The 15,095-nt window shown below is 43.9% G+C and overlaps 1 protein-coding gene across 1 annotated transcript in view; it reads left to right on the top strand.

Annotated features, from left to right (window-relative positions):
• zfpm2a (zinc finger protein, FOG family member 2a) overlaps nt 1–15,095 on the top strand; it is a gene marked incomplete at its 3' end in the record, with an annotated part of 124,430 nt that overhangs the window by 40,342 nt on the left and 68,993 nt on the right. Inside the window, exon 3 of the mRNA XM_080501089.1 lies at nt 357–458. Within this exon, the coding sequence (XP_080357215.1) occupies nt 357–458 (102 nt within the window). The remainder of the gene's footprint in view (nt 1–356; nt 459–15,095) is intronic.

Genomic DNA, 15,095 nt, shown 5'->3' with positions numbered 1-15,095 from the left:
ACGGTAATAAATAGCCACTTCTCTCCCACACATTGCTTTCCTTCCTGTTCCATTGGGTTTCCTCTTGTTCCTGCGAACACTCATGGGAACTCCTTTTACATGAAAGTGTGCAGCTGGACCTCAAAACAAATGCACATTTACACAATTATGTATACACGAAGTGACTAAACTAAAATACCTTTTCCAGTAATAATATTCAAGGTCCACGATAAGCCTCCCTTAAGAAAGGCGGCGCAGGATATAATCCTGCGTCTAATTACATTATGTGTCTGAATATTACATTTGGAGTGAGCTCTGTCCACTTTGTTCACATTATAGAACTTGTTTTTTTGTTTTTTTTCCCCCGTGTCTTCTAGGAGAGGAAGATGGAAACCGAGAAGGAGGGGAGTCGGAAATGGACGGGCAGGGTGAGAAGAGTCGACATGCTGCTTCGGGACCGGAGGAATGGGACGGTCCAAGTAAGAAAAAAAAAAAACCCCTTCAAAATCTACTGTACTGAAAAGGCTTTTTGATGATGCTCAACTACAAGTCTGAAGGATCACATTGATTTTGTCTGGCATCTTAATTAAAGATGGACAAATAAGCGAAAAGTCTGCATGCGACATAAAAAGCTACTTTAAATGCACATAAAAAAAAAAAAAGCACTCTTCTACCAACCGACGTCTCCTTCCACAGTGCAATGCAGATGTATCTCTTTCACAACACATTTTTTTAATCTTGTTTTGCCCTTTTACTAAAAGTAACTTCATCAAAGTGATGGATAATGCATTGAACAAGATAGTTGCACAGCAATTACTGCTCAGCAATAGCCTGCACCCTCACTGCTGAACACACAAAATATGATTCCTTTTAATGCATAAAATGACCTCAAGAATTTATTGCAGGTACATGCGTTTAGAGAAGAAAAAAAAAAAAAAAAAGGAAAAAGGGAAAGAGAGAGCAGGGGAAAAAAGTGGATTTGGGCAAGTTGTGCTTGCTAGCTCGAAGCCCCCCGGGGTGTGTATTTTATACTGACAGTGAATCAGTGTTATCGCACCTATCAGATAATGCATTTATCATTAAATTTCACATTTGCATTTAAATCTGGGGAAGGAAATGAGCATTGCTGGCTAAAGATAAGAGCGCCGGGACGACAGTAATAAACCATCACTGTGATCAGTCAGGAGACAGGGCTGAGGGGGTCAGCTCAGAACTATGGGGGCCGTGACAAAAAGAAGGCATCACATGCGGGGAAAAAGGGCCTTTTTGGGGGCGAGGAAATGCTGAGCTTAAAAATACTTCTTTGAAAAGGAGTGGATGGATGTAGCATGACTAGATGACTGACTGTAATTATGCTTCCCCCTTCTACTTAGCCATCGGAATAAGAATTAGAGGCTGGGAGACGCACTGCTGGACAGGCGTCGGGGAGGGAGAGGAGGCAGTTTTATGGGAGTAAAAGAGTCTCTTGCATACATCGAGGACGGCTGAGCTGCAGAGGAGGTGATGTGAGACATGATGCCCATTTCATGTTTTACTAAACCGCAGCCTGAGTGCTTCCAAGTTATCAGAGGACTTCGACACTGTGTCCTAATCTCTGCTGTAAAATGGCACTGAGCGCTGGGCTGCATCCAACGCCGAGGAGACATGCCTTTATACGCGTATTGTGTCGGCTTGGCAGCTCCATTATCAGTTCATCTTCGACTTGTTGCCACCCTGTTTTTCCGTCATCTCAATGATATACCAACCAATTAGTGAGTGACTTACACTGAGGCATTCGTGCCCCTCCTGTGTTGTCTCAATGGGCAGCATAGAGTGGGCAGAAATTAATCTTGGCGCATAATAATGCCATTCACTCTCTCATCATGGCTGCCATGAAAGGTCATTTCCCTTTTTAATTTTTCCCATTGTGCTGGAAAAGTCAGATGGGCATGTTATAATTTGAATAAAGAGGGGAATCAGACAATCAGATAGGAACATTTGAAATGACATGACTTCCCGTTCAAAGCGATTAAAAGCAAATTTATTTAGTTTGAGACTGTCTACCCTTTAATCTCTTTGTAAATGTTCAGATAGTTCAGCATTCAAAAGTTCTTTGTTATTCTTTGGCTTAAGTTTAAGCAGCGGTGATTATGATCACCAACAGATAATTTTTAATCACCGCCGCGCGTGCATCTGAATAGGGTGTGTAATGGCCGTTACATAAAAAGAGAGTGAAGCCTTTTAATGAGGTGGGCTAACTCGGAACATGCCCACCTGCTTTGGTGATTCTATTGAAGTACCTCCATACCATTTCCCTTTTGCTGAGTAACAACAAAAGCCTTTTTACAATCTACATCCTGTAATTGAACTTTTTTTCTCTCCGAGCATTTCATCTCCACTTTAGTAACTCACGTCAAGCGCTGTCCACGATTGCCCCCCCCCCCCCCCCCCCCCCCCCCCACCCCACCCCCACCCCCACCCCAACTCCGCTTCTCTGATTGTCTTTCTGTCTGAACGACGGAGGAACCGTACTGAATGACTCCCTATTAATCTGATAGCTGGCTCTTCTCTGTTGTTCAGAGTGCTGGTGTCTCTTGATGTGGAACACCCAGCGAGTTCCCTCGCTCTCCCCTCGTCTCCACAAGTATGTCCTTAAGCGAATCTGCACGCTGATCTTCTTGTCTCATGTTCATTTCTCGTCACGGATGTTTCACAATCAGCCGCTGATTCGAGAGATAGCGTGTCATGCTACTCTATTCATTTCCATGGACTGGCGGCGATAGGAATCTGACTCTGTCTCTCTCATTCTCTCCCACTTGCTCTCCTCTAGGCTAATTGGGAATGGCGTGTGTTAGCTAGCTAACTCCACTAATGAACTTGTTCTCAGCCTTATCTAAATGCTTGCTCGTGTAAACCACACCCCCCCCCTTCGCTTCTGAAAGTCATGGAAATCCAGGGTTCGTTAAGAGTGCTGTAATTGCGATCGCTGCCATTTCCGACTACAAGTATCTACTGTGTGGAACAGCTTCGTTTCCTGCGAACACTGATTCATGCTTTCACCCCCGTTATGAACCGCGGCTCACTAAATCAAGATAAAAAAGCCAAAACAGAAGAGTGGAACTAAGACACATCCCACTACTGTGCTCCACTGTCCACCATTGATGCTTTAACTCCGACTGAATTGACTTGCTATTCGACTAATGACGCCTCACATGCTGTGGAGACGTACAGATGAATAAACTGTGCATGTGCTGTGTTTAAGCTTTCAGTCTCATCAAAAATTTATAACTATTCTCTTACAAAGCAAAGTAACTTTACTGTGCACTGGTGGAGAAGTGTCTTTGATCACACCTAATGAGGAAATATTAAACGAACAGTCCACCAGTTATGTCACGTGAGCTGACGTTTGCTATGGTTGCTTAGCTTACGTTACTTGATTGCAATCTTGCGATTTATTGATTTTTTTGCAGCAGCATCCACATTTGATCACACCAAACAATTAATGATTGGATTTTTGTCATTAACATGTGACTCTAATCTGATGTCCACTTTCATTCAGTGTACCAGTCACACCGGGTATGATACTGTTGTACAGTCGATTCTGTGGCTCTTTAATGGCTCTGCAGATAGAAGAGGTAAAAAAAAAAAACCTAATACCATTGTGTGGTTTACTAGAAACACTGAATTCCAGTTAAAAAGCCTGTTTTACAAACTGGGGTATGGAGTTTGAAAGGTGTGGGTGTTTATATGACAGGTAGGTACTAATAAAATACCAAGTTTTTGGGGGAATATTTGAGTAAAAGTAAGACATCTCAGGCTCTGCATTTTATTTTTCATCTTTATAAAAGTAGCTGGAATACCTCCTCAACACGCAAAAGATAGAGACAGCATGAAAAACAATAGGCAGTCCTCTGACCCACTGTAGCTGTCATCGCACACTATAAATCCAACACTGAATAGATTGAATTTGTTGCACGGTTGCCAAGAAGTTGTGCCTCGTGTCCTTTACGTTCCATTAGAGTGGGATTGGTATACTTACTTGAACACACTTTGAATCGGGCAACATATCGAAGAAGGAGAAGGGGATGATTGTGGCAGAGTGCTAACAGGAGTGATGTGATCACCTTGTCCACAAATCTCTTTTTTGTGGCCATCTCTGTCGACCGGCTCGGCCCAGCTTGCTCAGCTCCCGATGCCAGCTGGGCAGCAGCCAGGGCGAGGCAGGGGTCACATGAAGGAGTGGCCATCTGAGAATGTACCTGACTGTGAGACACAGACGGAGCAAGAGCTAAAAGAGAACCCCCGAACCCCCCCACCCCCCTCCCCCCAAACAAACACACACACACTCACACCACACACACTGCAAAATGATATCATCTTTATCCACCCCCGTCTTTTTTTTTCCCCCCCTTTCAAGACATCAAACATGCCCACGCTGAAAAACGCAGCTTCACTCGGATGTAAAAAGTCTCGAGTCTCATTTTTGACTCCAGCCAACCCAGAGGGGTCTGTGGCCAATCCGTCTTCTTCTCTTCTCCAAAGGAGAGAGAGAGAGAGAGAGAGAGAGAGAAGAAAAAAAAAACAATAACCATTTCAGGTTTAATGCACATATGTCATGCTAGGAGAATTGGAGGACCAGATGGCCACGATACTGTGGCAGGTGCCTCAACAAATGTTTGCGGTCGCCCGTGCTGCTATTTATATCGTGGTGAAAACACAGACATGCAAATATTTGCAAAAAGGACAGTCGGCCCTTTTTGTTGGGATGTCAAAGTGATCACTAAAATAAACAGATGGGATTAAACCTTTTGGGTATTTGTCACCTGAACTTTGACATTCCCTTGTTTCATGTAAAAGAACTCACTTGGATAAAATAAAGACGGTGGTCTCAAAGGAATTGTAGTCATGATGCCACAGACAGCACAGTTTGATGTTCGGGGGCGGCGTGTTTGAATTGACAGCATTATAACCGATAAACCGTAAATACTCTAAATGTGTCCTTTTTGTTTTAGTGTGAAGAAATAAAACTACATTAAGAAGCAATCTACATTTAATTCAGTATTCATCCAAAACCTGAACTAGTATTTTTAAAGAAAAGTAAATGCAATGTCAACATTGTACCATTTCCTCTGATGCCGTCCAGTGCAAAATGCAGGGAAATGTTCTAAAACAATGGTCTCAATTTGTGTAATTTCTTTGAATGTGTGGCACCCCGTATTGGAAGCAATGGCTTTAAGGTGATAAACTATTGAAAGATATGAAGATGACTTCAGCAGTGTTCCTCTCTAAGCTAATGTTGGTCAAAGCGTGTCACTTTTCATGGCACATGATTTTTGCAGGCTTCAATAACTCACCATCACAGTATGGAATTGATGATGATGATGGATTTGATGATGATGCAACTTCACCATTATAGCCACCTTCTACAGCTGCAGCACTGATCCCTCAGCACAAGTCTCAGCATTGTAGTTTACCCCCGAATTGTTGGCTAAATTATCCAGAGCACTTGCATTTTATTGAAGGTAATGTTTCATCTCTAATTTGTACACTTTGTACATTTGACACTGCTACTATAGGATCTCTGTTCAGCTTCACTCTAATCGACGGTTCATTATTGGAGTATTGAGATTTGTACAACATTTGGCCTCAGCTGAACTGAAAGCAAACCCAAACTTTTGGTGCAAACGCAGACAAAAACTTTGAAATTCTTGCACAGCAACAGTCCATTTGAGCTCGGTTCAGTCAGGTTGCTCGCAGTAAACAAGCCTTTTTCTAACTCTGTGCCCAAGTCCATTATAAAGTCAGGGTGTCGTCAAGGAAGGAGGGGCGAGTCGAAATGAGGGAGAGAGACAAACGGAGCACCCAGATGCAGATTAGGCTGCAGAAGATGAGGGTGTAAAAGGGATTTAATGGTAGGATGGATTAGAGAAATCCTTGTAACAATGTTAAATAATTATGGTTCCAGCCGAGATCAAAGCGCCATTGATTGAACCCCTCAAGCCTTCAGCACACAGTCTTGGAAAGCAAAGATTGGTAAACTAGTGCTCAGACCACTCGGCTGCTCCAGTTAAATTGGATTGGAAATATTAGGATATAGATGAATCCTTCAGGAGGCTTTCGCAAAGCTTTTGTCACCGGAAATGTAGCTTGGGAACGGTATGAAAGGTTTGATAGTGTACTGTCTCGACAGAATCATAAGACGAGGGTGTCGCAGCTGTCTCCACTGATACCTAAGCGTTTTAAGTAGACTTATAGACACACTTGACTGTTATATCAGCAAACTGAAAACTTTCAGTGCAGGCTTTCATTCAAGGTTTTATTTTTTTTCCCCCCCTCCCTCCTCTCCTTCGTCTTGTAATCAAGAAATTTGGACGTGCATCATGGCAATTCTCCCGCAGAAAAGGAAGGTTTTATCTCGCTCCTCCAGGGGTTTATTCAAAGTCTTCTGACAAGTCTCACAAAACATGAATGACACTGAGATTGCTGATACTGATGATGAAAGTCCATCATCAGCTTCTCTGTGAGTTCTGGGGCCATGAGTGATGTAAAATTAAATTGCAATCAAAGTGCTGTGTGTAAACATTGTCTGCCTTTTTTTTTTTTTTTTCCAAATACATTTTTTTCCTTAAGATAGGGTTGATGAAGGCTTTATACTGTATGTATCACCTGTGCTGAGAGAGAAAAAAAACACCCCCCACCACCACCTCCTCCACTACACACACACTCACAGCGCACAATGTGTGATTATAATGATGAAATATGCAACAAGAGATTAGACAAATCACTGTACTCCTATGCTGCATTGCCTTGATGCAAATTTAGTCACTGATCCGCTATACTAAGAGGCTTTATGAAGGAACTTCATGGTTGTTAGTTATATAATCTAAAATAGGGCAAAATGCAATCACAGTTCTTATCATCTGAGGAAGATGTCACTATATTCAGTTCTAGTTTTGTGTGGATACGTAGGATGTGGCACACCGAGAATGCCCTTAATAAGATAATTCACTTCCAACCATTTTGTCCGCTTCTCAGCCGAATTTGCGTCCACTTACAATGCCATCCTTTTTTCCTCTGATTACTATTTCACATGTGCACAAAGTGCAGAGAATCCAGCGGAATAAGGAAATAGATCCATTGCTGAATGTGACTGTCTTAAAGCGCGGCTGGTGGCATCGCTTCTGCCCCCCGGGGACTTGACACCCATCGCGCCTTTCTTTAGCTCTCTGAATGTGTTTGTTCTGCAATGCTTACCCTCCCAGGCGCTGCTGCTGCAGCTGCACACGTTTTTCTAAGAGGTATCATTGTAATTGGTTGAATATTTGATGTGTGTATTTAGCATTAACATGGAGACACTTGTACAAGCTGCGCTCGCGGGATGTAACGCTGGGTAAACTGTGGGGTGCTCAACTGAAACTTACTCGCACGTGGAATTACTCATTTTCTTTTGGCTCTTTTTTAAACACAACTGTTGTTTGAGAGACTTTTTTTGGGGGGGGGGGCGATTTTTCATGCATGAGTTCGTATTCTACAAAAAAAAAAGAAAAAAAGGGAAAAGTAAGTGGAGTCGCCACTGTTTCAGATAGTGCTTGTTTCATATGCATGCCTGGAATTCTACTTTCATTCACTTTGGTGTCCTCACAGATGTGTTTAAACAGTTTGACTCAGTCCAAACTGTTTCTCTCTCGCTCTCTCTCTCTCTCTCTCTCTCTCTCAAACACACACACACACACACACGCACACACACTCCTATGGCCATCACACTGATAGGTATTGATATCAGAGCCCTGGCCCTGTCTGTGCAGGCCTCCCATTGGTGATGAACAGCTGGGTTCCCTGCTTGGCCCCCGCTGGTCACACCAATTCCTCCCCATCTATTTCTTTTTCCTTTTTTTTCCCCCCACCCTTTTTGTCTGTTTAGGGGTTGGTGGGGAGGGAGGGGGGGTGGGCCTGCTTGTCAAGTGAATTAAAATAGCAAATAATAGTAATAATAATGATACTGAAAAGTTAATAAAAAATGGCATGTTCCTCCCTGATTGTGCGAGTGTTGTGGTATTCAATTATGCAATTTTCATTGGCATATTAATCATCTTTTCAACAAACAAGCCGCCGTTAATTAAAGCAAAGCATGGATAAAGACGTGTTGCCGGATCATCACTCCGTTTATCACCGCGCACAGACCCGCAGTTAAGTAAATTCAGGCTGTGAGATGAATTTCAATGGTCTCCCCGTTTCTTCCCCTCTGTGTTTGTGTATGTGTGTGGAGTTAACTGTTTATTTATGCACATTGTGTCGGAGGTGGGGTTTGTGACGTTTCATGTCGGCATGTGTGTGGGAAATAGATTTTTTTTTTTGGGGGGGGGAGACCATGCTACCAACCACCAGTTGTGAATGAGTTTAATTGTTTCAAACAGACCTTCAGTTCATGTGTCGGGTGGTTCTTTTCATCTCGTTTCCCCCCTCTTTCCCCCTGCACAGATTTCAATGAAAAATTCTCTTTGATTACGGCTACTACTGCTAAGATTATTCAGACTGACTCACTGAATGGATTTAGATTTCCCTCTCGCCCCTCGGTGTCCACACTGAGTGTGCGGAAGAGGCCAGAGGAAGTATATGACATCTCTGTACACTCAGGACAGCTCCTGCCTGTTCTCCTTGTCTCTTTTCTCCAGTTTTCTGTGCCTTGCTCATTGGTGGGAGGGGATGGAGATTATTCAGGATCTGGTAAGATATGGGCTCCCTCTCTAATCATAGCTCGCTGCCTCTACTGTCATTCAGTCACTAAATAGAAGTAAGGGGGGAGTGGGGGGGGGGGGGGGGGGGGTGCCTTGGTGGCGGGAGCAGCCAGACAGCCATGCGAGTGCTTGGGTTCCGCCAGCAGGAAAAAAAGGAAGTGGAAGGCATCTGTAGACACGTCGCTTGTCCCTGTCCCTCATTGTGGAGCAACTTTATCAGCACCAGCCGCTCACCCACTTGCTAAACTGGAGGGCCAGTCGCCTCTTAACTTAAACATAAGATCTTTGTGGTTTGAAGCACTCGGCTGCTCTGCGCCCCAATGTGGATCTGAAAGGCGAACACGACTCCAGTGTCGCCGTCGCCCATCACAGAATCGCACCTCATGGAAAACTTGTTTGTGCTGCGTTAGCTCGAATCTAAATGCACTCAAACAGACTGTTGCACTGGAGGAAGATCCACCCCTCCTCCTCTCCCACCGCCGCCGCCATCACCTCAAAAGGAAAAAGACAGATGATGGAGAGAGGGAGAGGGAGAGTGGGAGAGAGATGGAGATGAAGAAAGAGGAGGAGGAGTGAGAGAGAAGGAAAGAGAGGGGGAGAGAAAAGTCAAAAACCTTCACATAACAATGCCGGAGAAAAATCAGAACATTTTCCACCGAAAGATGGGCCATTTCCAAATCCTTGTGCCCTATCAGACAAATTAAAGTAAATCAAGCATGAAATGAAGCAGAAGAGCCCGGAGATAAGGCTCCTTTAAGTCGTTTACAGATTAGGACAGAGAGAGAGAGAGAGAGAGAGAGAGAGAGAGAGAGAGAGAGAGGGAGAGAGAGAGAGGTGCATCTGGTCTCTGGCAGTGAAGGAGGCTAGTTTCTCATTTCACAATAGCAGCCTGTGTATAGGATTACTCTCCCCTGTCACCGACATGAGGAGCAGTGGGGGAATAGCCGTCCATGAAATGTCTCTAAATATGTCCCCCCCCCACCCTCCCACAAGAAATGTTTCGAACCCCCCAAAAACCTCTCGGCAGTGGCAAAGATGTGACACCTGATAAGTAACGGTGTTACAGGAGGCGTCTGACCCGCCGTATCGCCGTGATTTGTTTGTCAGTTCATTCTCCTCTTCACCTTTTCTTATGCTCAAGTGGCTTCATCACTGCGCGGCTTAAAAATTCAAATGAATGCCGGATTGGCCGGGGCGACGTCACATGATTGTATGGCTGTCAGCTCCTATACACGCCTCAAGATCAGGTTCGGGGTGGTGGGGGGGGGGGGGGTATATGGTACAAATGATTCTCCAAACTGTTTTAATGTTGCATCGCTCAGTAAACTGGGTTGTTTACTATGTACGTGGCACTTCTATTTTCTGTCTTACATCAACAGATTAATTGCTGTTTTATTTTAGCACTCGCAAATAATCAAAACATAATTATGGAGCTAGTTGCTCATGAAGGAATGATATTTTAGAGTGTGCGAACACACATACACACACACACACACACACACTCCCCCATCTCATTCATGCATGCACAAAACAACCCCCCCTCTCCATCTCCATTCTCACACACATGCCCACTCTCACACACACACCAAAGCACCCACACAAGGCAAGGGTGCGCTGCTCTTTGATGCCGCCCGTTGAGCCCTCGCAGGATTTTGTTTCACTCCTTCGGTGTATCTTTTCTGGGAGTGATGAGAGGTGGGCCCCGGCTCCCGCGCGCAGCCCGCTTCCGAAGGCGACGAAAGCTGGCCCCCGTCGCCGGGGTAGCTGCTCTCCGGAGCCGCGACCTTGACCTTCCCCGGCCCAAGTCTTAGGTTTAGCTGCTTTATCGCTCAATCTGCAGGCATTTAAAAATACTCCTGAAACTCAATGATTTAACCCGCTTTTACGCTGTTCACATCAAAAACTGGATGAAAAAAAAAAAAAGAAAAAAGCTTAATCCATCTTATCTGTTGACTGTCAAACTGCTCCGGACTAAAACCGACTCCTCACAAAAGACAACTAGGTCACCCAGGGAAAAAAAAAAAAAAAAAAAAACAGTTACCCAGGGGAAGTTGCTGGCTGGTAATTGACTTGGGAGGAGATTCAGGAGCACTTTAAAATAGTCTCCTCCTGATTTAGCTGCAGAATATCAAAAAGGTAGAAAGGTTTACTTGTGATCACCTGTTTGTTTCAACATTTCAAAGCACAGTCACAGTCAATCTATATCTGTTGTCAGTGTAAATATAGTACACCTCCTATATTGTGCTTTGTTTTGCTAAATTCAAGACCAACGTGAATGGTGACTTCTTTCTGCAGCTAAAGTCTGAGTCTTGTTATCCATCTGTCTTGGATGCATGCATTCCCCACGCACATGCCGTCAATTACTCATTCAGCCTGACACACTCAGGTAGAGTAATGTCCCTTTGATGGTTCAGAAATTTTAAAGAAAAACATTTAAAATAATCAGATTCCATCCGGAGTGGTGTGTGTCCTCTAGATGTTGTCGGCGATTGGGGCCATATCTCTGTGTGAGGACAGTCATTCTTTAAGTTTTGCTGTCTCCGTTTACATGCTATCAATAGAAATTGCCGTGCTTCTCCAAAGATGGATGTCTCTGAGATTGTTGTCAGCCTGCCTGCTGCTAACTTTGTCGGGCTTTTGATGAGACGGAGTAGTTGACAGCTGGTATATTTCAATTGTTCAATGACGCCAAACAACAGTCTCCGTGCTGATAATGTACTGCAGGGCTGAAGTTATTGCCTTTGAACGTGTGCAGCAGTGCATATACTCGGCTTTCTTTTTTCATAATGTGGATAACCTCGATAAAGTTCAGATTTTTTTTTTTTTAAAGAACTATGACGAGGTTATGTGTTATCACAATTAGAATTGGAATTATTTGGAATTTGAGCCTCAAATATGCACTTTTTAGTAAAAACGTTTTGTTAAAGAGCTACTTCTTCACCCTGCTGTCTCCCTCTTTGGTTTATAGGCATAATATGTAATATTGTGTCAAATCCAAATAAAAAGTACTTTTAATGATAAACTGAATGGCACAAAACTACAATCTTGACTTCATCTCAAAGACAGTTGTTTACGTTATACGTTACTTTATGTTATTTTTATTGACTCAGTGCTCCAGCCTGTCTTGCAGTTCAAGTTTGCACCACAAGGTGGTGTATTGAGTCATTCAAAGAAGAAAACAACAATGTCTGATGCTCTTGGCTACAGTGGTGAAGTTTAAATGGGTAAATGGGTCATGGTTAACAGCTGTAGTGATCAATTCTTCTTAAAGCTGTGCAGTTATAACCGCCCTTATACCTATTAGTTTGAGAATGTTCTGCTTTGTCTTCTGTTGTGAAATCATGAGGCTCGCACGTGTTGGTCAACATGCGTTGCAACATGAGTTCATCACCTGCAGCACAAAGTAAAGACATTCTTAAGGGGACAGCATCACTCCTGTTCCTGTACTCTTTATGTGCTTTGAACATTTGGCATAACTGCAATCTGTTATTCAGTTAAGATGTGCCAGTTTCAAAAAGTTAATTGCCAATAGTTGAAAAAAACTTGGCTTTTTTTATAATCGCCTCTCATATTTGTAGCAACCTTTAAAAAAATAAAAAAATACTTTCCTTGTATAGTTAGTTCATTGACAATAGGCTAAGAGTCTTCCATCCGAACAAGCTCCCCAGCCCCCCCCCCCCCACCACCACCACTGTTCCCCCAGCCCTTCATGCCCCTCCAAGCCCTCACAGCCCAGTCCGTGTGGAGTGTCACTGCTAAAATGCCCTAATCCCTTTGGCTTGTTTAACTCTTTCCCCCAAAGCCGCCCACTGCCTGAAAACAAGCCTGACCTGAAGGGTTCAACCCCCCCCCCCCCCTACTACTACGATCCCCCACCACTGCCACCGCACATACCCCCCCACCCCATCCTCATGTGACTAAACTAATGTGGTTGCCTGGAAACTTGCTCTCCAGCAAATGGCCTCTCTGGTCTGCCCCACTGTTCAGGGACGAAAGCGGCCCCGTCGAGACAGGGTGAGGGTGGGTAGTGGGAGAGGGTTAGGAGGAGGGGGGGGGCGGGGGGGACGGGGTGGCGCTGCTGGCAGCGGGGGTCCTCCGCTGTATTAAAACAAGTGCCTTTCTTAAAGATAATAGTGTGGGCTGTGGGTTATAAATGATGCATTTTGCACACTGGGACCCGATAATAGTGGTTTGGGTGGGAGGGGGAGAAAGTTCATCGCTCTCTTATCAAAGCTCTGTGACATTTCTCCTTCAGCTGTAAAATTTCATATCACATATCTGCTTTAAAGATGTGGCACCTTTTGTTGAACCGATACAGTGCATTCCATTTCACCCCATATGCCTCCCTCATGGTATATTAATTTATAGCCCATTTGCTGGCTCTATAACACGGCCTATCAGTGGAGATGACTGGGATTCAGTAGGACATCTTTGAATTGCCACGCACAGGTTATTGAACTTTGAGCAGCAGCCATTTATTTTCTTTGATTCAAAGGCACTGCTTGATATCAAGAGGGATCGTCCGCCCTGTGAAGCTCAAGCACATTTTCCCTCTTGTCTCTACCCTGTCGCTCTTTGTTTTCCTTCAGCGGCTGCCCTTACCGTTAATGCACTAACAATGACTGCATAAAGGTGAAGTAAACCATAAGCTCGGTTGGTGATCAGAGGATTTCTTTTGGCGCTGCAGGCAATTTCTTCTCCTTGAACTTGGTTCTTTGAACTAGTTAGAGAAGTTAAATTTGTGTTGAAAAGAGCTCGAGCAGATCCATCGCTTTTACAAATGTTAATCTGCAGTACCGGGTTGATGATGTCGTTTGTCATCTTTGACTATTAGCAGAGACCTTCCTCCAGGCCAGAAATTAGATTAGGAAAATTCAGATCTACACTTTAAGTGCATTAATAGAAACATTTGCAGAGGGGCGGAATATATCACAGACTTATCAAGTGGTGTGGGGTGGAATACTTGAGTCTTGCAGTCTTCAATCCAATAAAAAGTAGTTTTATCCTGGTATAATTTTGTGTGAGAAACTCAAGCCAAAAGTAAATGACTATGAATTTAAACGCACAGAATCGATTCCATTGGTTATGTTACTCCAGACTTTGTCTGCTGGGTTTAATTTGGTTGTATTTCTCCTGTTTGGTTTTAAAATGGTGTTTAATGAGACACTGCTGCAGTAGTGGTCTCTGCACTGTTGCTTTCCAGCAAGGTTCCTTCTTTCTACCCGATGAGGCAGTTCCATGTGAATTGTACATGTTCTCCCTGTGCCTAATTGTGCCATATGTCACATATTACATATCTAAAAATGTTACATTAATATCAAATTTTTGTACCAAATGTATGTGATACAGTAGCTAATAAGCTGATGCAGCCTTAAGCACCAGATAGATCACTATGATGGTGAGTCAGATTGGTGTTTTTCTTCAATTGCCTTTTTTAAGCTTTATGAGGTGCAGTAATGCACAAATTGTGGGACTGGGACAGAATTGACCAAACCACAAACATCTCAAAGCTTGAAATAAAAGTCTGTAACAAGCTAAAACATGTACATATGTAATGGTGTCAGACGTTGCCATTTATGTTGCCGTATAGAGAGGGGGAAAATTACATATTATGAGTTTCCTAAAAGGTGTTTCTCTGTACTTAATATTATTATTGAAAAGTAGACAGAAGTATTTCACCTCGGCCTGTCTGTCATTGGTCCACACCCATTAATTCTTTAAATCATAGCAGGCTGGCATCTTGCCACTAAGAAACTCATTAGCATTCAGTTGTATGCCATTGGAGGGAGGGAGGGAGGGGGGGGGGGGGGAGAAGGAGAGAGAGAGAGAGAGAGAGAGAGAGATTCCTATTTCCGTGCACCGTAACAGAAACGAACGACGGGACACGCACACATTAAAAAAAAAATAAAAAAACAAACAGATGCCAGCGTGGAGCATCTTGGGTGCTATCTGAGGAGGATCTCTCCACACAAAGGGACATTCATTGGTCTGCCAAGTATCTGTGGAGTGCAGGAACAGACCCTAGAGTCTAGCGACAGATGATGATCTTATCGAGGGAGGGGTGGGGGTAGGTGGTGGTGGTGGTGGTTTAGGGGGGGGTGGGTTGGTAGTAGAGGGGTGAAGGTGGTGGAGAGGTTTTGGTTGGGATTCAGAGGAGTGGGTACAGCTCTCGAGCCACATCACGGGCTCCCATTTTGCCAAGTGTGTGGCATTTGAGGATTGGATGATGAGGAAGAACACAGGCGCCGGGTTTGTTAAATCTCCTAATAGCCCATTATGAGCTTTTCTCTTACTTCAGTCTGCTGTTTGCAGTTTCACGGGTTAAACGCTGTGACTTCTGTATTTGTTCGGAATGTATTTGTAATGAGTATAGGTAATAGAGTTGGGATTTGGGGGCTTGTA

This window comes from Blennius ocellaris (assembly GCF_963422515.1).
Source record: "Blennius ocellaris genome assembly, chromosome: 8".
Taxonomy (NCBI): domain Eukaryota; kingdom Metazoa; phylum Chordata; class Actinopteri; order Blenniiformes; family Blenniidae; genus Blennius; species Blennius ocellaris.
This window is presented reverse-complemented; position numbering and strand designations above follow the sequence as displayed.